The 24841-nt window shown below is 34.8% G+C and overlaps 1 protein-coding gene across 3 annotated transcripts in view; it reads left to right on the top strand.

The window, feature by feature from the left end:
• The window catches only part of Ephrin (ephrin), a 303854-nt gene extending 279626 nt beyond the window's left edge, over positions 1-24228 (top strand). For all 3 annotated transcript variants that reach the window (XM_089095085.1, XM_089095092.1, XM_089095081.1), the window contains one exon: positions 22154-24228. In XM_089095085.1, the coding sequence (XP_088951211.1) occupies positions 22154-22290 (137 nt within the window). In that variant the 3' untranslated portion in view covers positions 22291-24228. The remainder of the gene's footprint in view (positions 1-22153) is intronic.
• The last annotated feature ends 613 nt before the right edge of the window (positions 24229-24841 follow it).

Here is a 24841-nt window from a genome sequence, read left to right as displayed (position 1 = left end):
CTAAAAGACATATTTATAATATTTTCGACCATTCTGAACAAAATGGCTATCTCAAAATTTTGTTCGGGTGACTTTGGAAAAAAATGAGCGTGAGAGGGGGCCTAGTGGCCCTTTATTTTTTTTGGTCACTTAAAAAGGGCACTAGAACTTTTAATTTCCGTTTGAATGCGCCCTCCTACGATATTCTAGGACCGCTGGGTCGATACGATCACCCCTGGGGAAAAAAAACAACAAACAAACAAAAAACAAATAAACACGCATCGGTGATCTTTCTTCTGGCAAAAAAATACAAAATTCTCCATTTTTGCAGATAGGGGCTTGAAACCTCTACAGTAGGGTTTTCTAATAAAAACCCTGAATATGATGGTGTGATTTTCATTAAGGTTCTATATCTTTTAGGGGGTGTTTCCCCTTTTTTCGAAAATCAGGCAAATTTTTTCAGGCGCGTACCTTTTGATGGGAAGGACTAAACTTGATGAAAGTTGTATATTTGAAATTAGCATAAAAATCTGATTCCGCTGATACATCTATTGGTATCGAATATCCGTTTTTTTAGAGTTTCAGTTTCTATTTGTCCAAATTATTCTTTATTTAAAATTCGTTACTAAGAACTGTTTGATATGTTCTCTGCTATTTTCTTTGTTAATTAAATAAGGATCCTAAGTACCAAAAGAGGAACAGATATGTAGTAAATAATAAAATGTGGTATTTTGCACTTTCAATCCCTAGTGCTCTGAAAATGGAGTAAAGTTGAGAAAACGACCAGATTTCAACTTTTTTAGAGGCACCTTGTCAAACAACTTTTTCGAGGTACTGTGATAGTCGGTCCTTTTTCATTGTTTGAATGGAATGGAGAACAAGTCTGTTCGGTGTTTTATGGGCCATTGTTTGGAAGATAACTTCCCATATCCCAAAGGGAGATTTGCTCCTGTCGTTTTGACATGACGCCATCTTTGATGTCCCTGACGATCAAATTTTACGACAGGGTTAATATCTCGTAATCTGCCTTTTTTGTCTCAATTAACATTTGTAAAAGATAAATTAGATGATGTAATTTCTTTATAGTGTGTCAGTTGCTATAGAATCCTTTTCGTAAATTTTATGACATGGTATGTCGCTCTTTAGTAATTGCCTTTGTAATAAACATTTTTAGCTTCTGGAATGCTAAAGAAAACCTAATAAGAAGCCATTAAACGGTGTCTTTGCAGCCAGATTTTGCCTCTGTTTTTTGAACTTGTGAGCCTGAAATTGCATGGTGATTATGTATTTCCATCTCCAAATGGTCAAAAAAGAAGAAGAAGATTGAACTTCTTGAATATACATATATATTAAGCGGTGATAAAGGAATTACTTAGTTGCCCAATTTACTAATTGCATAAACCAAACAACGAAGGGGATTAATAGAGTACAGATGCGAACATGTAACAGAAACAAGCTTCTCTGCCTTCAAAAATTTAGGCTTTTGGTTAAATTGTTAGTCCTTGGTAAATTAAATGTAAATAGCTTATTAATTAAATTTTAAAATGTACAAAAGTTAAATTTTCGATGTTGAAACTATTTGAGAATTCAAAGCAAAAATTGTTGGCTCCAATCTGTTTAGTTGGTGTTCCTTGGCTTGTAAGCACTGTATATAGATAATATGATATAGATAATATAACAAGTGGCTTGTAAGCACTGTATATAGAAAATATAACAAGTGGCTTGTAAGCACTGTATATAGAAAATATAAATATAATCTATTATTTATATAAAGTGCTTGTAAGTCTGGATGATTGCTTCTCTTTAAGATGCCTTGTTTAGTAAGTAACATTGACTTCAGTAGTTCTCACTGCAAAAGTGGTTCCTAAAAATTATTTTTTGGATCAAAATACAAGGGAATATTAGTTTTACGTTTTTCCTTTGCCTTCCTCTTTTCAGGTAGAGAGACATTCGTATTGATGCTGTGCTGTTTTAATGTGAATAAATAGTAGATAAATATATGATAATTTTTCTGTTCTCACGGTTACTTTCAGGTTGTTAATATTTTTTTTCGGGGGAAAAAATGGAGGAAATTCTCTTGCTAAAGAATTCTTGTAAACATCAATCAATTCTGCTAGAACCAGCTATTACATTAGCTGGAATGACATAGCGTGTTGTTCTTTTTAAGATGGATCGTATCGTGTCGAAGAAGGCAGTTTGAATTTGACTAAAGTGCTTTCCTGTATCCTCACAAAAACAGCTGTATGTTTGTTCATAATCGGAGACCCTCTGTGTAAGTTTTCATTGACTTGAGGATTTGTATTAACTTTTTATGAATTTGATTCAGATTGAACAAACTACAAGTCATTTCCAGCTAGTGATTTTGCTCACCAGTCGGCGAAACTAAGATTTTCACATGAAATTTCTAGTATTTCACATGGCACTGAGATTTTTTGTACTTAACACCAAACTAAGTCCACAATTTGTGTCAGTAACACCTTCTGAATGTCTTGAGAGGTTTGAGACCCGTACGGGGGGGGGGGGGTGAGGGGCAAAGCTTCAAAGAAGAGGCGTAAAACAGATCATCTATACGAAAATCAATGAAAATCTTAAAATTTCAAAGGGCCCATTTTACGCGCCAAATTTTTTCCCCGCCCTAGTAGGCTACTGGATTTTCACAGGTTTGTGATTAGAAGCTCGCTTTTTGAGATGTTTTTCTTGTCTATCTGTTTTTAGTCATTCTTGCATCGCTAAAGATATCTTTTTCGCCAACACTGGTAGCCTATAGGATGATTGTAGTCGTAGGGTTGTTTTAAGGGCTCATTCGAATTTTTTTTTTTTTTGCAACTCCTATAAACCTATTTTAAATGCGCCAAAACAAAGTGTCAGATGGTGCAAAAAATGGCAATTTTTAGTGACACTTTTTGAAGCGAAGTTAAAATGTAAAGCGATTCTAAGCTTGCGTTGATCATTGGGATGGTTATCGCTCCTTTCAACTTCCCACTCAGTGTTCCAGGGGCTGCTTCTACTTACTGAAGACTTACTACTCTACAATCGTAATAGTAGATTTCTTATCAGTTTTTAAACGGTGGAAGTATTTTCATATTCACAATAAAAATATTTGCTCTCAGTAATGAGAAAGCAACCGCTTGACTGCTATGCGGACGAGAAGCTGACGGGACGATAGTTTCCCCCTCCCGTTCAAGGCAATTTGTGTTCTTTTTTATTTCTTACATTGATCTTTCCTCGAATTTGATAGAACTTTTTTTTCTGTTTAGTATCGTATAAAAGATAGTCGAAAATTGGAGTCGGGGTTGGTTATTTCCATGTTTGCACTTATAGGAATAAAGACAAATTCTCTCTGGTAAATTCTGGTGGAGTACCCCTTAGCTGTGCAAGGGCTTGGATACTTGGTCCTTAAAGATTCTTTTTTGGGTAAATTTTTACCAAATCATATTATTGGCTTACGAATAAAGAGAATATACCACTCGATGCCTTTTTTATGCTCTTTACGAATATAACAATCATTGTTGTCGGGAATGAATTTTAGCCCCCACCCATATATATACCAATTCAGGGTATATATTTGCACATTAAGGGTGTGTGGGGGGGGGGGAGTTTAATCTTACCTCTCATTTACATCAGAAATAAAATTTACCCCCCCCCCCATAATGTGCAAATATATACCCTGAATTGGTATAAATAGGGGTGTGGTAAAATTCATTTCCGACAAAAATGATTATTATATTTTGAAAGAACATAAAAAAAGGCATCGAGTGGTAGGCTATATTCACTTTATTCGTAAGTCAGTAATATGATTTGGTAAAAATTTACTCTTTTTTGAAGCATCAGGCCTCAATCCCCTTCTTGAAAAATATATTTTCCCCCTCCTCTCCTTGCTTATTGTAATTTTTTTTTATCAACATTAACCTTTTAATCGTACTTTATATAGCAAACTGCCTACTCGGAAATGCAAAGATCGAATCATATTTTATTATCATTTTCATTGTATACTCTTTTTGTCATCAATTAGATAGTTACTACTTAAATAAGTCTCTGTGCAGTTTTTTACTAGCTTGGGTCAATTAAATTAAAAATAATGTCCAAAATGTACTTAATTTGTTGTCAGTGTAAATCGTTTGTCATTCTTATCTCAAAGAGATAAGCGATACCTCTCAGTATAACAGAGGCTCCAAGTTAGACAGATGTTTGTGTTGTAACATAGACGGGTTCCCATTTTATTTTTATGGGAACTTACTCGTGGAAGGAAATATACCTTGGGAGTGTGTCTTCATTCAAAATATTGTAAACTAGTTTCGGAGAATACAAAATTTATTCAGTATAAATGAGGTCATCCTAAGCCTTTGCCCTTACCATATGCCCAACAAAAATCAATTAATATTGATGCCAGTCCCTTTTGTAATTTCTGCGAAAAAAGTTGCTTTTTGAACATCAGTTAGATAAGTCTGACATTGGGGCTAAATTGTTTATTACAATCTCAGCTTTATATATAATTTCAAGGCAGGTTGATTCGGACAGATAATCTTCCTCCCACTGGGAAGATACAATTGAGATCTAGATTTTAAACCCTCTTGACTTGTAAGTCAGTTTCATAATCGACACTACCACAAAATGTCAATTAAAAATGAAATCAGTAACTGTTAAGCTCATAACTTTAAAAAACGCATCAAAGATTTGTCTACATGCATTTTTGTTCCGTTTTTACGAGTCGGGCAAAAATTATAGCCCAGGCTCTTTAGTGAGAATCAGAGAAGCTTATGGACAGACAATCGTCAGAATAATAATATTTAAGAAGAGATTCATAGCTCATATCCCCTCAAAAACGCATAAGACTCAAGTCCAATACTCGAAGAAAATATTTGTGTATGTCTTGAAAAACTGGGTTGCTATGGATTTTAGATTTGTTTCTCATTTATTTCGTTGGAGATTCTTTGTATCATAATTGTATATGCGTTCAAACCCTGTTGGGACATTATTTACCTGGGGGGTCGAAAGTATAAAAAGGTGTGTTTTTTTCACAATTTGTCTGCGGGTTTACTGACGTAATATCTGGGGGGGGGGGTGAGGTCACCCATGTCTATCTAAACGCAACCAATATCAAACCAACTCTAGAACGACAACCTGCTATAAATTCCAAATGATAAACTCAGCTTTCGAAAAACAAGACAAAAGAATAGAATACATAAATTGTGTTTATAATTTGTGTCAATTATTGATAAATTTATTATTTATCATTCCCTTGATAAAATTATTATTCCCTACCCTTGCATAGGATATTCACTTGCTCGGAAAAATCTTTATGGCAGTCATAAATTTGTATTACTTTAATTTAAAAGTACTTTGTACACCAATTGCACATATTTAATTATGTGGCCATTTCAATTTAATTTGAAAAGTGTAATAGTAATCGTTAAAATCTGGGAATGTGAAGTATTCTCTGCGACAAAACATTTTTATGATCATTATATGGTTATATTATTTTAATTCTGTAAGTATTGTATGCTTCAATTACGATTATTTGATTCTATGGTAATTAAAGTTTAACTTAAAATATTTAACAATGATCGTTAATGTCTATGAATGGGAAGGTATTTGCTACGATCAGAAACGTTTTTAGGATAATTATTTTTCGAATTCAGTTCCATATCACGTTAGCATTAATGCTTAGATAGATGTTCGTTATTAGATTTTTTCTGGTGGAACTCCCACCCCATGGATGGTCAAGATTAAATCAAGAGAAATCCCATTAAAAGGTGTACTAAATGCAATCCCATAACCTTTTATAGCATGCCAGCTTGAATATTTAGTTTCACATCAAATTAAGTTGCAACAATTGAAAGCCAATAATTCATTGCACTGCTTTTATTGAGTGTCAGCGTCAATAATCAACTGGGCACTACTGATGCCTTTTTCTCGTCGATGGGATGATAAACCTAAGTTCAGCCATTTTCAAGTCCGGTCCTAATGAACTGGCAAACTAAGTGGCATAACGATCTCCTTAAGAAATTTCAAGCTGCCTCATGGTTGGAGCGGTAGCTGCAATCTAGCAAAAGACTATCCACGGTCCATAGTAACCAAAATAATGTTCAAGGAATTGCGGTGCTATATAAGAAATGTCATTATTGCTCATTCCATTGCTCCGTTCGTCATTAGTCGATGGCGACGTAACTACTGCTGTCAACCTTGAAACCATAAGCGTATCAGTACGTTTTGTTTTTGTTTCGAAGACTAATTGAGATAATAAAAGGAATTAAGATTGTAGCTTAAAATTATAATTTTATCCTGGTTTCCAACAAACAGGTACGTGCCCATGGGGTATAGTACAGTAATAATACGGAAAAAAATGCCCGAACCAGGAACAAATTGATAAAGTAATGCTTTCTTCACCATCCGGACCAGAAAAAAAACGCTGAACAACATATCCAAAATCCCCATCTCTAAGCCGTTGCGATTTTTTTTTGCTATTATTATTACATTATTTATAGGGTTGTATAGGTATGAGGGTTGTAAGTTATGCCCTGGGGGCATATTACGTTTTTATAGAAGGAGTTGTCGTAGAAACTTCAAAAAGGGCTCATTCAATTGGAAATTGAAAAGTATAGAGCCCTTATTATAAGAAAGCAATAAGAAATTATGAGCAAGGCAGCAAGTCAGAGCATTATGAATATCGGGGCTTACCAAAATTTTATCTTTATTCTTGGTGTTATACACTTATTTAATGGGGTAAAATGTTATGATACTAGAGATTAGCTTCCCTCCAAACATCTCTACTTCCGTTTACATGGAAGAAAATAAGTTTCCATAAACAGGGGCGTGCCTATGGGGTAGGTCTTAGGGCTCTTCGAAAAATTTGCGATGGCTTAAAATTCTTACAATTTTTTCTTAATTTCGTAGGTTTTTTAATAGAATTCCCCTGTTTTTTTTTCTTCATCTTTTTTTAGATCCTATGCAGAGTGAGCGAAAAGATATGTTTCACTGAAATATTGTTTTTAAATTCCAAATTCTTCCCTAAAATCAAATTTCTGAATGTACCTGTTGTCTTGTAGTTTCACATAGATTCAAAGCCGTTTTAAAAGAACTGGAAAATTGTCAAGCATTAATTACTGCTGTCATCACTTGAAACCTTTATCGAGATTGCTGTTCATGTTCTTAAAAACATTTTTACTCATTCTAATGTAAGATAATTTATCATCAAATAGCATCAATTATTTAGGTATTTTGGTATTGAAAGATAAAAAGTTCTCAATTGTCTTTTAGATTGAACCGTCAAAGCTATATTTTTGCTTATTTCAACATGTTACCAGTTTTTTCGCTTAGTAATTATTGAAGGCAATCTATTGATTGCTCTCTTTTTTTTAGCTCCAAAAGTATTTAAGTTCTTTGAGAATGAGTCCTTTTAATTTCTACCTTTAAAATCGGAATTGCATAGAAAAATCATTGGTTTTCCAACCGTTTACGGTAATGAAGGATAATTAAACAGTAAAACTCTTCTGAATAGTAGCCGAAACTCTGAAAAACCAAAGCATTAAAAGCTATTAGCCGAAGAAAAGTTGCATAATTTTAGAAAAGGGGAAATACCCCTAAAAGGAATGTCATCTTTATGAAAATTGTAGCTTCAAATTAAACATGTCTGAGAACCGTAGAGTAGAGGTTTAAATCTTCTATCTTTAAAATATAATATTTCATTGGTTTCTGCGTGGCCTTGAAACTGCCATTGCTCAAACTTTGTTGTTCGCTTGGAATCTGTTTCGTTTTGGACGATTTTAATATTTGAATTGTCAAAAAAAAACTGTCAAGTAGAATACATTAATTTGACTGCCGAGTGTTTCTACATAATTTTTCTGAGTGTGATCATTTCAGTCAAAACTATATAAAAAATATATGAGATGTAGTAATTTTCTCATTGGGATATGAAAGGGTCGCCAACGGAGCGAAATGACCTAGAATGAATACCATTTTGTCCTTCCATTCCCTGAGAACGAAGTTGTTTTTCTTTTGAAATCATATCGTAAAAAGTAAATGATACAGTACACCCTCCATTCCCCCAGTGATAGGAGGTAATAACAAAAGCTGTTTCTAGTTCTAGAAAATTCTTTAATATACAAACTCATTGTTTTTCGCTCCTTGTATTGGAGTAAGGGTGACAGGTAAGGGGAAGCCAGGGTGTTTTATCAATACAGCTTCCCTTACAGCCTCACTGTTTGAAAAAGATTGTTGAAGTGGTTTTTTACAAGTTTTGGGAACTTCTTGAAATAGAACACCCTCGTGACTCAAACAAAAGGAGTTGGGAAGGAAGTTTGAATGTGACTAAGCCAAGTGGAGGGGAAGTGCATACCTCCCGTATTTGATCATCTCATTAGTTAATTGTTGGCTCGAGCACTTTTTCCGGTGATATTTTTGTTTTTGACTTTCTTTAGGATTGTAATATCCGGCATTTTTGTTATTTTAGCTATTTCCTAAGCAAATAGAATTTCTTGGTAGGTGATATTTATTGAGTGTTAGCGTTTTCACCTTTCTTTGGTCATTTGTAATAGCCGGAAAGGACTGGGAAATAACCGGAATTTAAGGAATTAGTGATTTTATAAGTTGACGGAGCATATCCTCCCAATGGCTTTTTTTATCTGACCTGAGTCGTGATACCTGTATGCAGGGGCGAAACTACAACATTTTCATTGGGGGGGGGCAAGAGGGTCTACTTTCGGATATTCAAGGAGCATGGGCTATATAATAAGTTTTCCTCCGCATTACTGGGGGGCAACTGCCCCCCTTGCCCCTCCAAAACGACGCCCCTGCCTGTATGAAATGATTCTAAAAGAATATTAGAATTGTTTATAAGCATCCAATAAAGGGGGAAATCATCTGAATTTAGGCTAGAATGCAGGCTAAAAGCAAGATATAATGTCGGAGTGTTCGTTAATTTGTCATCGTCAAGTAAAAATAATTTGATTTATTAAAATTAAAAGAGTCTATTATATAACTCACAATTTACATATATTTTAGTTCGGGGGGGGGGTATACAAAAAAAAACACCTAAAAACGCATCAAAAATGTGTTTTTATTACGTTTTCACGAGTCGGACAAACATTTCGGGGGTGGTCAAACCCCCTGACCCCACCCCTGAATACGACCTTGCTTTTAGGTCCATTCGCAATGAAATTATACTAATACCGAGATTTAGCTGGAGCTAATTTGAGCCAATCAGAATTTTTCACATATTGTCTTTAGCCATTCAGAAAATTCTATGGAAATTTGATTGGCTCAAATTAGTGCTAGTTAATTCTTTGTATGAGTTCATTGCAAATGGACTTCTTGCAAATTTTCTCGTCATCGCTATCGTGCCTAAAGGTCGTATTTAAAAGCGGATCCAGGGCAAAATTTTTGGGCGTTAATATGACAAGGGCGCCAATAAATGACAAAATGGACAAGTTTATTTAAAAAACAAAAAGTAAAGAAAGGAAAAGACGGAATGAGGGTGCCAGTAAAATCTTGAGGTGGTGGCCCCCCTGGATATGCCCTGGTCGTATCTAACATTTTCCCCTTTCGAGGTAATTGCCAAAGATGATTTGACAACTGTTGTAACAGAGAAGACTTGTTGCGCAATTTAGATCAAGATGATCAAAGCCTGATTAAACTTACATTGCCCTGATGGCATTCTCTCTGAGACAGCTTAGCCAAAGATTTTGTGCAATTTTTTCTGAAGCGTAAAAATATCCAATACGGCTTTCATGTGTGACAGTGACGTTGTGCCAGTCATTTTTCATATTTTTTGATTTGCAATACAGTTGCAATTTAAAGTGGCAGATCGGTACCCTTTAAGCTGTGGCTGACAGCTTGATAGATACGCCCTGTGTAAATCTTAGGTTATATCCCCTTTGAAGACCTTAAAATATTAATGTATTACAATAGAGACATAGACATTAGGACTGAAAGTGCGCCGGAAGCTGACAATTTTCAATAACGCACGGTCACCATATGCACAGTCCTTAATTTATGCTGTTTGGAAAATAACTGGTTGAACTCTGACTTGGCAAGACACTAATTTGACGCACAGTGCTACTTATATCCTGTTTTTCAAAATTAAAATGTCTTTTGGATCTTAATTCACCTTTTACTTAATGTTGTGCCAGTGATAAGGTATGTGCCAGGCATGAGACTAATGTTAGTTGTAATCTTAAGCCAAAACGGCGACTTAGACCTGAATCTTGGAATAACTATATACTATTGTTGCTTTTCTGAAATGATTAAAGCAAAGACTTTTGATACCAATTTTTATCCCGAATGCATCTAGAGGAATCTCCTAATGTCTTTTGCTCCGCTACAGTAATGTCATTTCTCTTATATAGAGGCTGTTGGAAGTTTCTATTTATTTCAGTACTCTGTGACATTTTAAACAAGTTTAATTAATTTATTTTCAAAATTAAAATAGATTGTGACATGCCATACCAAATGTCACTAAATCTTGGAAAGTTTTCCAATTTATTCTCAACGATATATACTCAATTATATTGTTTCGAGGCACTTGGCTTACCTTGTCAGGGATTTTCTTGAGTCGAAGTTGCATAGACGAAACTTTAAGAGTATGCAGGCCGAAGATGTCATCCGGAGGGCATGATTGGCCTCCAGGTCAATTGAATGTGGCCAGCGACCTAGATTAGTAACAGTTGAGTCCTCCCAAAAATATTGCACAAGCCAATATAACTGCCCAATTATGATAAATGACACTGAGTATCTGCGGGAGCTCGTATTCATATTAGCAGCTTTTATTAACGACAAAAATCAGGACAGCCGCTTTGACGCCAAGCGTCGGTGACCTAAGCGTTTAATTGAATTCTGGCCTGTTTGTACCTTTGTTTAAACTTTATAATAATTCAAGAGAATCGATTTTATTTTATTTTTTATAAAGAAATATCGATCATTGAGAATTTGCATCGATACTTATGTACTATCTGTAACACACGCGCCATATTATATATGGAAGATGCTTAAGAAACTAGTCAAACGGGTTTCTTTCAATAGAGTATTGGCATGGAAACCGTGATTTGTCATTGCGTTTACAATATTTGAACTATTGTTTTTTGGGGTTTAGGGGGGGGGAAGGTACCTAGGTTGGGTTAGGTTAGGTTACGTATTTAATATATGCTATGCTTTACCCCCTACCCCCCATCCCTAATGTGCAAATATATAGCCAAAATTTGATTCTAAACTATTATATTTTTATCCTATTTTGTTTTATTTCATTAGCATTAACCAAACTTCACTTTTGGCATATGTTACAGATAGTACATAAGTACCTTTACACCACTAATCTTTCTTTGGACACATGAGTCTACCTATATAGTTGGCAAATCTTCTCTTTTCATTTTTGTGTCGGTCGACAACCTCTGCTGCAAGTTAACTATAGGATTGATAATGGAAAAGCAGAGGTGGAATTGATCCGCATGGCGGCACTGAATTGGATTGGGTCCATCGGCATTAACACTTGTATCTTTGGGGGTATGAGGGTTTATCAAAAAGTTTATTAGTCTGGAAAAAAATGTATATTAATGTACAACTTTTCTTATGCGGCATTTTCTTCTAAAACATCCTTGAACCTTTTGTGTGGCTTTAGGAGGTAATCTCCACCATCCTTGTCCTAGTATGCGGATATTATTATGACCAATCCGGTGTGTAAATTTTAGAGTGTTAGCAAGGTTTAAATTGTACTGTCCCTTTGAAACTCATAGGTACCTAAAAAAAAATAATTAGACGACTTTAAATAATATAAGGAACTATTTCCGTATAAGCTCTAAATTTTTCAAAGGTTGTAGGTCCTGAACAAACCTGGGTTAATCTTCCCCTATTTCCATGATTTTTTTCAAGACCACACTGCCTGATGGACCGGTAACATTCTGTAACCGGAAGTTAATATAAATTTTTCTGTATAAATATAGTTTGTGTTAATTAAAATACTTTAATATTTCTGCTGGTGATGAAGACTGGACTATGTGTTTGAAATATCCAGAACTTTTCTAATAAAAGGACTTCCCTATTGAAACTCTTATTTGTTTTATTCACATGAATGTGGATAACTTTCATTTGAGCTAGGAATTTGTATTATTTATGTCCATTTCTTGTAGGATAATCATTTTCTAAAAGTGAGACAGGAAATATAGAAATGCAAGTCAATGAGAATTTCGTCATAATTCAAATTACGGGAATCCACTACCGTTTGTAATTTAATATCTTGTCATTCTTAGGATTTCACATCATCATTTTTCTAGTTCCGTTAAAGGCTTCATAATGAAAGTCATCAAATTATTTTTATGGCTTCGATCTGTCGTCCTTCCCTCCAATTTTTGTCACCCTTTCTCTCCTTTGATTTCTATCTATTTTTACATGGATTACAGTAGAATTAATGAAAATAGGCTTAGAGAAAATAGCTCTTAAATTTTTGACAAAAATATTAGCAAAAATTAAAAAAAGAATAATTTGTTGTTTGTGTACTCCAGTTTTTTTGTCTTTGTTTTAGGATTGCAGGCTCTGAAAGGCAAATAATATCCGTGAAAGGAACTCACTTTGATGGAAATATAGATATTTAAAAAATATTTTCAAAGTAACTTCATATTTTAAAGCAAAAAAGATTTAGGCTTTGTATATCGTACAAACGATTTGTTTTTACTTCTATTTACCTGAAAATACTTTACCATGTACCATTCCATGATCCGCGTATACCGTACCTTAAAATTTATAAGTTATGATTTTAAAAATCAGGAAAAAAAAATACAGATTGTTTTTCTAGATTCTAGAAGAAACTGGTGGATGGAAATTTCTTACTATTAGTAAAACTATTCGCATGCTTTTTCATCACAAGCTTAAATATACTAGTTAATATTGCAATATACCATCATGATACAGGTGTAAACCTCTTTTTATTTCTTTATTTGTATTCCCTTCTATAATTAGCAGATGTAATGGTTTACATGAATTCCAAAGATAGACAATAAATGTTGATCTAAGGTTTTTATTGAATAACGTGAGAATACACACAGAGAAAATAAGGTAGCACAAGATCAACTAGCTACGACGAAGGCGAACGAAGAATATAACTTTCCTGGAACGGAAGTTCCAGGCCTGGGAACGACCCCTTTCCCACGACTAGCTTTAGTCCCAAGAGCTCCCCCCTGGACCGCTATCGTTGACACATAAATGCCCAACTAACTAAGAAATAAGATACCCGGAAAAGCTTCTCGAATTGATGTTAAATACTTTACAGGTTCTCCCCCCTGTTTTAAGTTAAATTTCCCAAATTTGGCTTATCCCCTTCTCATTAAACCCCCAAACTTTAATTGAATTCAAAACATTCCCTTCTCAAATCATTCACTTCTCGCCTACTAACATTCTACAGCATGAACTAGTAAACAATTACATTATACAAACACTACACAATACTTGCATAAGTAAAAACTTACATAGTATAAACGAACCAAACTAACAAGAGTAGTCGGAAACTGGATATTTTAATACTTCATTTTTCTTTGTATACTTTAAAATAGACATGTTCCCCACCCCCTGAATTTGATGAGGACAAGGAAAGTTGGGGTTATGTATAAACTTTGAATTAGGGCAAAAGGAATGACCGGGAAAGGCTAATTAATCCTGTAAATACCAGTGACAAATAAATGAAATTGCAGAAACTTTAAAAATCATACCATGCTGCGATGACGTTAAGATATTATTCCTAATAAAATCCTCGGGGTCTTATTGCTGCGGAACGCCTCGGTTTAGACCTATTTGGTTTTTCTCTACTAGCTTGTGGTTCGACAAATGGCAGTACTACTGTTGATATCTCTACATAACTATAAGCGCTACGCATTAAAACCATCCCGTGAGGCATCAACTACATCCCACTAGACCACACAACCAGCCCCCTTTCCACCTTTTTTTTTTTTTTCTCATCCCACGGGACCTCAAAACCGGCTACATTTTCATTGGTAGCCAAACCGCCCTGCGAGGAATCAGTACCATCTTGCAGGGCAACAAAAAAAAACCACCCCATGAGGCAGCAGTACCAGCCCACGGGAACTTAACACCAGCTCCCTTTTCGTGGGTAGCCAAACCGCCCTGCGATTTCTCACTCCAAACTCTGTGATCAACAAAAAAAAAACATCCCGTGAGTCATCAGTACCATCCCACGTGACCTTAAAACCAGCTCCCTTTCCCTGGGTAGCCAACCCCCCCTGCGAGGAATCAGTACCAGCTCACTGTGCCACAAAAAAAAAACCATCCCTTGAGGCATCAGTACCATCAGACGGGACCTCAGCCCCAGCTCCTTTTTCCTGGGTAGCCAAACCGCCCTACCAGGACGCAGTGCCATCTCGCAGTTCCGTCTCATTATCATTGAGTCCAAATTTCACCCTCATCAGCGCAGAAATAGATTCATCGGAAAAAGAAAAAGTGTCTTCTTTCATCACTATCTGTTCTATCTGTTTATATTTTACTGCAACCTTGTACGCATCACCAAAACCAAAGAAAAATTTATGCACTATTATCTAACAAATAACATTTGTAGAACGGTCTGATACCCTCCTTGAATAAATTAAGAACAACTTTTCTAAGGACTGCTCCACCATCCCTAGTTTCTAAGGAAACCCTAAATTATCTTCCTAAATTTTGCATCCTTCTATAGAATAGATATGCTCTTTCATCCTGAAATTGAGTCACGCCTATATAATCGGCAATCATTTTGCCAACTATTTTGCCTGGAGCATATGTTATAAGTAATCCACGTTTTAAACTTGACAAATATATAATTGAGGGGAGTCAAATAAAAGAAATGGAAATATGCCATTTATCCTCCACTGTTTTACAAAATCAAAAGCAACCTTTTTGTTATATCCAGATTCCGCCGGATCAAATATAGAAATAATACCTGACATATTGATATCAAAATTTGAAAGAGCAATTACTCTAAAAATTTAAATATTGGTCTTAAACACTTTTTTAGCCGTATTAAATCACTTACGAAAGATAATATGTCTCAAATCCAATTGCAGTTGGTCTCAATTAAAACACTAGCATCAAATGGAGTCACAATTGAGAACTAATTTTCGATTATCGAATTCAAAAATGTTAAACATTGGTTGGAAACTGTCAAATGTAGATCACACGTCGACTGTATAAAATCAGGTAAAAAAAAACCACCAAACGTAGAATGGCTAAGTGAAGGTAGAAATCAACCGGAGACTCTCAGTTGTAGAAATTTGAATTAGTAGGTAGAAGCTATCGCGATGAAATCCATATTAGGCATTGTGTAACAGCCTATTTAAAAATGTTCATTTGAAAGAAAGTGTTTCTCAAGAAGGCGCTTTGAATAGAAGAAAGTTTAATAGCTCGTAACGTTTCGATGTCTTATTAATCAGTCTTTTGTAGTATTTGCAGCTCAATATCACAGTCTGGTAGCGGGCGAGATACTCTTCAATATGTTGCCAGTATTTAGCATAAGATGTCGTAAATATTTATAACGGTCACTCAAATGCCGCTTGGAGGTTTTCCCCTAGTGATATACGCTCCACTAGTTTTAACCGCTTGCCACCACTCTGTAAACCTCTCTTTATTTCTTTATTTATATTCCCTTTTATAATTGGCAGATGTAATGGTTTACGTAAATTCCAAAGATAGACGATAAACGTTGGTATAAGGTCTTTATTGAATAACGTGAGAATACACACAGAGAAAATAAGGTAGCATAACAACAACTAGCTACGACGATGGCGAACGATGGACTGCCTTTAGAAATTAACCAAGAATATAACTTTCCTGGAACGGAAGTTCCAGGCCTGGGAACGACCCCTTTCCCACGACTAGCTTTAGTCCCAAGAGCTCCCCCCTGGACCGCTATCGTTGACACATAAATGCCCAACTAACTAAGAAATGAGATACCCGAAAGAGTTTCTCGAATTGATGTTAAATACTTTACACAGGACACGAGATACTCTGTGGATCAGTGTTATCAATTCACGAAAATTTAGAGGACAGAGGGGGAAATGCATTTATCAAAACCTAGGAAGGGGCAAATTTGTCAGTTTTTCAATGAGAATATTAGAAGTCATTTTCTAGTTGAAATACCCCCCTTCCCCTACTAGGTACTTTTCAAAATCTTTTGGGGCAAAAATTCTAGGGGGAACACGACCTCGCCTGCCCCCCTCCATCCTAATAACACCACTGATAAGGTTTCGGAATGTTTAGGGGGAAGACAAAATTATTGAAATTAATGAGCCCCACATTCAAAATTGATATATATATATATATATATATATATATATATATATATATATATATATATATATATATATATATATATATATATATATATATATATATATATAGCTCTACTTGTTCTACCTATGTTCAAAAATATAGGCATAAAATATGGTGTGAAATATCCTTTGGTATTTATTTTTACATTTTATATATTTTAATGCGGTTTTCGTGTGTTTTTTTGGGAGGGGGAGGGGTGAGTTATCATTATAAGGTAAGATAGAAGTAAATGGAAATAATTTAACAATATAAAATAAGTGGCAAATGTAGAAGATTTGTTCTATGATGGAAGTGCAGAGAGATAACAGGCTGGGACTAAGAAGTACGAGTAATTAGTTCCCCTGGACTTGGTCTTGTGCCTACAAGAGGCGTAACTAGCCAAAATGTTTATGTGGAGACAATAGATTTACAAACTTGCTGGGGTTTTTTCCGACTGATTTGGATGATATTGCTATTGAAATTACTTCATTTTTTGTATTTTGCCAACAGAGACTGATCCGACTGATCTTCCTTCACTGGCTTTACCTCCTATATTTCCATCGGCTCCAATTTTACCGGCTCCAATTTTCATCCGATTGGGTGAACACATTTAGGGAGGGGGACGTCATGTATAGGGAAAAGAACCCCTATACGCGATGCCCTGTCTACAACTATAGCACATGATGCCAGTTATGCCCTTGGGATCGACGATGCATCTACTAGGCGTACATCATAAGGTCTTACCGTCTGAGACACCTTTAAAGGTCATTTTTTTCTAAATTGATTTAAATAACAATGATTTTTTAGTTTTAGTTACTATTGAACCTAGTTGCTCCTTACTTACAGTTCATTATCGTGAACTGTTTGAATCTAAACCGTATATTCATTATCGTGAACGTATAGTTCATTATCGTGAACTGTTTGAATCTAAACCGTATATTATACTCGTATTTTTAGGTAGAACGTTCAGAGCCCCTTCTTTTCTCTATTCTTTTAAATTTGTCTTAATTTCTCTTTTGCTACTCAATTTTACACGCGGGGAGAATTTGCCAGAGGGGGGGGGGGGGGATACGCCGGACCCAGCGAAGGACATGGGATAATCGAAAAAAAACTAAATTTTTGGAACGCAGGCGTGAGACCCCCCCCCTGAAAATTTAGTGCTTGTATTACATGGTTTCCTTATTAAGCTATGCTTTTTACATTATCATTTAGCTGCATAAGTATTTGAAGTAATCAAATTCCCGTGGCTTATCTTCAGCTACGTGGCTTGAATTTTATTCATTATATTACTTTTTATAGGTTCTTTTGTAAGATACTTCGCACTTGTATGATTGAAGACTTGCTTTTATCTTGTAAAACTTATCTTTTTCAAATGAAGTGAATAATCCATTGTGTATGGAATATGGGCGGGTCCGCCTTTTAAAACGTAAAGCATTTTTCATTTGGCTTAACTAAACCTGTTCTTAAAAGCCTTTTGGGTTTGTACACTATACTCTTTTCATCGATGGATCAATGACGTATTAGTCAGACTATAGTTAAAAGTTGGTTCGCTTAGCTAAATGTAATCGGCCATACAAGTCGCTCCATCATAACTAATTTTGAACGGTTTTTGCATGCTTGGTAAATCTTTGATTAACCGCAGAAAAGACTAACATGTGTTCCTTGGATAAATCTTATAATCATCATAAACTCCCTTGCTGCTGATAGCTTTTAGAGCTTTAAAAATTTTAAATGTTTTTTTATGCTTTAGGTTAGGTATTGTCACTGCCTAAGAATTCTTAACCTCAATAGTTTTTTTTTCCTTCTTATTATTGTGCTTCGTTCAGTGACGTCACTTCGGTAAAATCTAGGGAGGGGGGGGCAAAATATATTTTCAAAACCTAGGTGGAATTCTGGGTTTTTCAATTTTTTCAGTGAAGACACCCAAAAGGCATTTTCATCGAAAATGTTCCCCAAAATGTATTTTTAGATTTTAAGGAGAGGGTTGATGCCCTCCCCCCTGCTCCCCCTCCCAACTGACACTGGCTACTCTAGCTTCATTTTGTCTTGTTGTCGATTTCATTAGGCCAAGAACTATGATGTTAAGGTTTATCTCTTATTTTAAACAGAGCTTTACCTGCTGTATAACGAAATGTTTTAAATTCTGTTTATTTTAAGCAATAAAATTGGAGATTGCCGACATTGTTCACGGAATATGAGCAAAATTTTTCCACTGGTATTTTCTTATTATATGCGTACTGTTATATTATTTCCTCGTTTAGGCTAACTATACAAGCTTTGCTAGATTTTGTTTTATTGTTTTGGGTCCTATCTGTAGGGACATAGTATATTCTCATCCCTAGAGGACAACCAAATCAAAACAACGTTGCTATTCCGCACAATTTTACCATAATAATATCGTGAATAAGAAAATATTAAACACAAGTTTAGCGACATTTTAAAACAATGTTTCTTTTATTTATCTTTAACAGATATACGCTATGCTGAATTATCCTTCGACCATCACATTTGTTATAAATAAAACTATTGGGTATTCTTATACTTGAAAATTAAATAGTTATGCTTCATTTAAAACAAAATCTCATCAACCGTTATCTCTTTTAGCTTCATATCCAAATCTATGCGCATCGAACCTTAAATATATCAAACCATATGATTAGGCTATATGTAAGAAAAATTTAAAGGTTTATTGGTTTGCATTCAGGACATGCATATGCTCCTCTGTTTCTGTCTGCATTTTTCAGGATGGTGATGGTCTTTAATTCATCAGCCGCATCAATTGTGCCATGTCTAAACAGTCATGGAAATGTCCAGGTTTTATGATCAGCCTATTGATAGTTTTCATTGATAAAATAACCGCTCATTTCAAATCAAAAGTCTCTTCAAAGATTAAGATGTAATCACATACCACTCAATTTTCATTTGCCAAGATCTTTTGGTCTCTTCAGCATTATCCTCTTGATCTGTCTGATTTTGTCATCTAAAGCTTTTTATTAAGGAGTATTTTTCTGAGCTTGACTATATCGTCGCTGTTATGCCTAAAGGTCATCCCTGACATTTTCACACGTCCGAGGTAATTGACAAAAACTGTTTGCCAAGCTGCTCTCAATGGGAGTGTCAGCAGGATAATATAGATCAGGAGGGTCGAATACACATTACTCTGCTGATCTTTTTTGAATGAATCTCAGCAATAGGTTATCAGAAATTACGGTACTTATGTATTATACCGCCAACACTCAATTGCTTCATTTAAGTAGAACCGGTTTCATTCGTTAGTTTATTTCAGCTTAACGTGAGATAAGACAAAGACAAGTAACAGAATAGATGGGAAATATATAATTTGTGCTATATATTTGCAAATTAGGGGGGGTAAAGTATTTGGACAGTGTGAGGTTAGAAAACAATTCTTACTTCATAATATGCAAAATCATTGTACCTAACACATTTTGTATGCAGGCCCGCTATACTTTATCCGCCCCCTCTCCTAATATGCAAATATATAGCCCAAATTTGTGTCGAAAGTATTATATTCTCATCATATTTTGTGGTATTTCATTAGGATTCAGTGTCAGAGAAACAGGTTTTACGTAAATGTCGCACTTGAGTGGTGGCGGTATAATACATAAGTACCGAAATTACTTTAGAAGTATGAAAATATCGATTTGACCTTTAGACGTAACAGTGACGATACTCATCAGACTGATGAACTGGAACCAATAGTGATCAATATACTTTAAACGTGGAAATCAAGGCTGTATCCAGGGGTATTATTTCAGGGTACCCCCCCCCCCCGAAATTTTTGTCTGACTCGTAAAAACGTGATAAAAATGCATACAAATAAATTTTTGATGATTTTTTAAAAGTGTTTTTGCTTTTTTAATGTTTTTTTAAAGTGTGAATAATATCAAACACGCTTTTCTTTAAATGTCTTCATTTTTGTCTGATTGCTCAAAGTACATATTGTTTTTATTGCTTTTGAATAATGCATACTAGTTCTAATATATTTCAATAGTGTGTGTAAAATAGATCATCTGTACGTAGTACAACCCCCATTCCAATACGTGTTAGTTATATGGGATACTTCTACCCAAGGTCGGTACAATTATTTTTCAGAAAAGAAGTGGGAAAATGCGACATAATATTGGTCCGGTAATGGAGCAAGCCGTTTGATCCCTGCTTGATAATACGGGACTCTGTCAAACTCAACAGTAGCAACCCACTGCAGGGCCCAGAATTTGATTCCAGCGCTTATGCGAAAGGATCTCCACAACAATTCAAACAAGAAGAAGAAGAAGTCATAATATTTAAGACTTTCCTTTGTTCATAATTAAAAAAAGTAAAAAAAAAATCAAATGGATATAATTTGCCTTGTATCTGCAACAAAAGGTTCGACTGAAGCAAAATATAATATTCATAAAACTCGTATGTTTATTGGAGAATTTCCTTTCTTGTACAATGGCAACTAATTTGAAACCATCAACAAACTATTATTTATCATTCTGATATTGAAGTATTTGGGGAAACAGATGTTTCAATTGTATACTGTCTTGTTTTAAGCCGATTGTTGGGTGATTTGTGCAATTAACAGTAATCACTTTGAAGCTAAAATAGATGCACTAGAAATGTAGATTTCCTCAGTTGTTGAATAGACTGCTGGCTCAATTAGTATGCAGGTACATGAACTTAAATTTTCGTCATGATAAGCGTGAAGTATGTTTAAGTCAAATTGCAATTCAAGCGATTAAGTGTACCAAATTTGTTTGTCCGTGTGAAGGTATTTGAGCTCAGCCAGCCAACATTATCGCGCTGGTGTGATACTGCACTTGAAAATGCTTTAATTGGTATGGAAATTTGCTGTCTCGGGAAAAGAATATTTTTCTGTGTGTGACGCATTATTTTCCTTGAGTGACTTGGTCGTGACTTGTTTTGTTTAGTTTTTTTCTGGACTATTTTTCTTTCTTTCTGTAATAATTTCTACAAAGGAGGTTAGAGAAGAGTTTTTTTTATGAAATGAAACATTTTTTGTGAATCTCTTATGGTGACATTTTTTGCTAAATATCCGAGTATAAATGACTTGGCCTTTTTTAAGAAAGCTGTTGTGACCAAGTTTAGACAGTTGATCCTTGATCAGCTGTTCTAAATATTAAAATAGTGTATATTCTTCTAGCATTCGATATTTATTGTAGATCACTTGTAGTAGGCCTCTCTGGAATATCAACGAAGTATTATCTTCATGTCTTGCCAGTCCTTCATTTTGTTGTACCAGTAACGTTAGGCCTTTGCTCTTATCTTCAATTGGGGAAAAAAAAATTATAATATTCCTCCAATATTATGAGAAACTATGGAATAATACTGATGGAAAAAGTTAATAGTCAAATGTAGATATGGTCTTGACCAAGTTATAAGTATAAACATTATCAAAAATGACTGGTCATTATGAATAATTCAGCAATTTGATAAATGAAAGGCGCAATTAAAAAAAAATACATGTATTATGTGCATGTATAGTTGTCCGTAAATTTGGGGATTTAGATATAATTTAAAGTGGGTTAACAGGTATTATGCCTAATGACAAAATAATCAGTTGGTTCATTATATAGACATATATGTAGTTCAAAAGTAAAGAAAAATTGTTGCTAAACATAAATAGAAAAGAATTTTGCGTAATAATTTATAATAAAAATCAAGAGCACTACCTGGAGATGTTCCTGGGATGGGGGGGGGACGTCAACAGTTTTTTTTTTAGCACGATGTAAATGGGAGTATATTCTACTTTTGGTGAATTTAATGCCTTGTTGTTTCGCGGGGGAGGCATCACCCTTACCTGGTGTCGCCCATACATCTTTATTTAAATCTTTTATTTACTTTTTCTCTAATTCCATTGTTCTTTTTTTTACAGATGAGTATGACAAATCTGCGAATGAGGTCGTCAAAAATGAAGAGCTTACATCGCGGTCTAGCGATGCTTCTTCCAGTTTCAAATCCAGATGGCTACTCACGTCCGCGATAGTTATAATTTATTTAATTGTTAGATAGACCCTGTGATAGAAAACCCCATGTGTATTATGTGTATTATAGTGTACAGCGTAACCCTTGTTATAAAAGATCGCGATTTGTTTTCGTTTGATATTTTTTGTTGATGGAATTGTCCATCGGCAAAGCTCCCGATTAATTTTCATTGGTAACCAGTGATATTCACAGATTTGTTCTTATTATGCGAGTGACAAAAAGGAACAGGACATTATTTTCAAATGCTAAAAAATGTGATATTCCCTTTGAGTTCATTTTTGACACGACCTTTCATTTCTTTCAGCTGAAGTTTTATTTTCTTTTACTTAGGAGTCTTTTTTTCTTCTTTCTAGGAGTTTCTTTTTTTTGTGCCTTATACTACGTTAATGTAAGGCATGTCTGTTGGTTGGAGTGCCATATTCTTATTTATTGTTTGTTGAGTGGTTTTTTAGTTATTATTGTCGAAAGATCTCGCTAATTTTTCTTTTTGTTCTTGCTGTCTTGGTTTTTTACTGTTCTAACTTTAGAAAAAATGTAATTTTGCCAAAATGATACATTAATTTGTACTGGTTCAAAAGTGTGAATAAATAAATCCTTCGATATAATTATCCTTTCGAATACTCAAGTTGAACCGGGTAAAATGATTGAAGTTTTTGTTTTCTATATTAAAAAAAAATCCAGTTGGTTACTAAAATCGAACTGTGTCTTTGATTGCAGGTACAGTTTTTGTATTAACACTATTTTTCGATCCATGCCAATTAATTTGTTTCTGTGTTAATGTAGGAGGTTCTTTTTGGTATTATTGCGCTTGGTATGACAATATGAGATAGAATTACAGGCTATACTTTAATAATGCAGATGCTTTTGACTAGAAACAGCTCTAATTATACCAAAGCAAGTTATGTTTATAAAGAAAACAGAAAAAAAACTAAATTTTTTGAAGCTGTAAATAATTATAATGAAATTGGGTTTGGAAAAGGTTTCACACTATGACCCCTCCCCCCCCCCCCCCAAAAAAAAACTTTTGAAATTTAGTCAGGCAAACATAAAGATAAACAGTTGCATTATTTTCCCTAACAAACAAAAAAGAAGGAATGACGGAACGAAGAAATAAATATTACTAGAAAACAACCAAAAAGAACAATTTAAGTTCCGTATTTAAAAGACTGCAAAGACAAACGAACTAAAAATGATCCAGTCGCTAATTTCAATTGTAATTAATGATTTTATCCAGGCTTTCTGAAATTGATAGATTGACGGATTAATGCTGTCTTGGTCCACTGTTATAAATAACCTTTCATTCATACTTCTCAAAGCTAATTGACATGTATACAAGCGTTAAGAGCAAGTTAAAATTTGGTTCTTCAAAACGGGACTTGATATTTTTTTTTGCTAATAAAACAGCACATCTTGAAAAAAAATTAATCTTCTGCTACCATTCGAAGTTCTCTTAAGAATATTTTTTGGTCTATGTCCAAGAATTTCTGCTTAATTGGTAATAGTGATTTCAACGGACAATGAAATTCTTAGGGGCATAGTACAGATTCGTATAAAATATGCATATCCATACCTTTAAGTGCAATATATCAACTGCGATCATCCTCATTGCTAAGTTTTGTCATAAAAAAAACATGTATCTCTCTTTGGGTGTCTAATTAGTTGGAACATTTTATCGGTTATCTCTTGAATAGATTAATGGATTGTACCAGGCTTTATGCACTGTGGCTGGGCGTGAATTGGTCCTTTATCGCCCAAGGAGGAATTGCGTTTTTTATATAGTATCACTCAAAGAGTATGGGTAACTTATAAGACTGGAAACTGGCGCCAGTATCGAACCTCAACGCCATCTAGTGCTTGGCGATACTTGGTACTTTTTCAAGCTTCATAATCGTTTTTCTGTCAGAAACTGAGATCAGACACTTATTTCTACACTAATATACTGAAAAAAATGTCAAGTTTCGGCAAACGCTAGATGACGTTGAGTTTTTTTTTTTTTTTTTTTTTTTTTTTTTTTTTTTTGTCAACACTAGCGCCAGTTCCCGCTCTTTTAAGTTACCTATACTCTTAGGCATCACGATGAGAGTGTTCCCTTTTTGACTCTGAGTAACTTTTGATCTGTGGCGTCAATTCACAGAAATTTAAGGGGGGGACAACGTTTGTCTATTTTTTCAGTTTCTTCAATGAAATTACAGAAAATATGGATTTTTCAATGAAAACAATCCCGGAAAAGTATCTTTCAAAATCAGGGATGGGATCTAGGGAGGTAAATGTCCCCTCCCCCTCTCTAATTGACGCCACTGCTTTTGATGCCACTATAGACGTGACCCTGACTCGAGAGTTAGAGCTAAAACGCGTAGATTGAGGAATGTTGGCAGTTTAATAGCATAGCATGTTTCTAGCTAACAAGATTTGTTAAAAGAGGGATATGTAATCAAACTACCCAATTTTGACCGCGCAACATATTTTAAATTACTGCAGCCATCTTATTTAAAGTTAAAATGAGAACACCCATCATTGTACTGGCAATTTAGTAAACATTTTATCATTGCAATGTTTTTCATAATATTTACTGACTTGG

Source organism: Artemia sp. Qi Xiang Cuo, chromosome 1 (genome assembly GCF_049724085.1).
Source record: "Artemia sp. Qi Xiang Cuo chromosome 1, ASM4972408v1, whole genome shotgun sequence".
Lineage (NCBI taxonomy): Eukaryota > Metazoa > Arthropoda > Branchiopoda > Anostraca > Artemiidae > Artemia > Artemia sp. Qi Xiang Cuo.
Note: the sequence above shows the minus strand (reverse complement) of the source record. Positions and strands in the feature narration are given on the sequence as shown.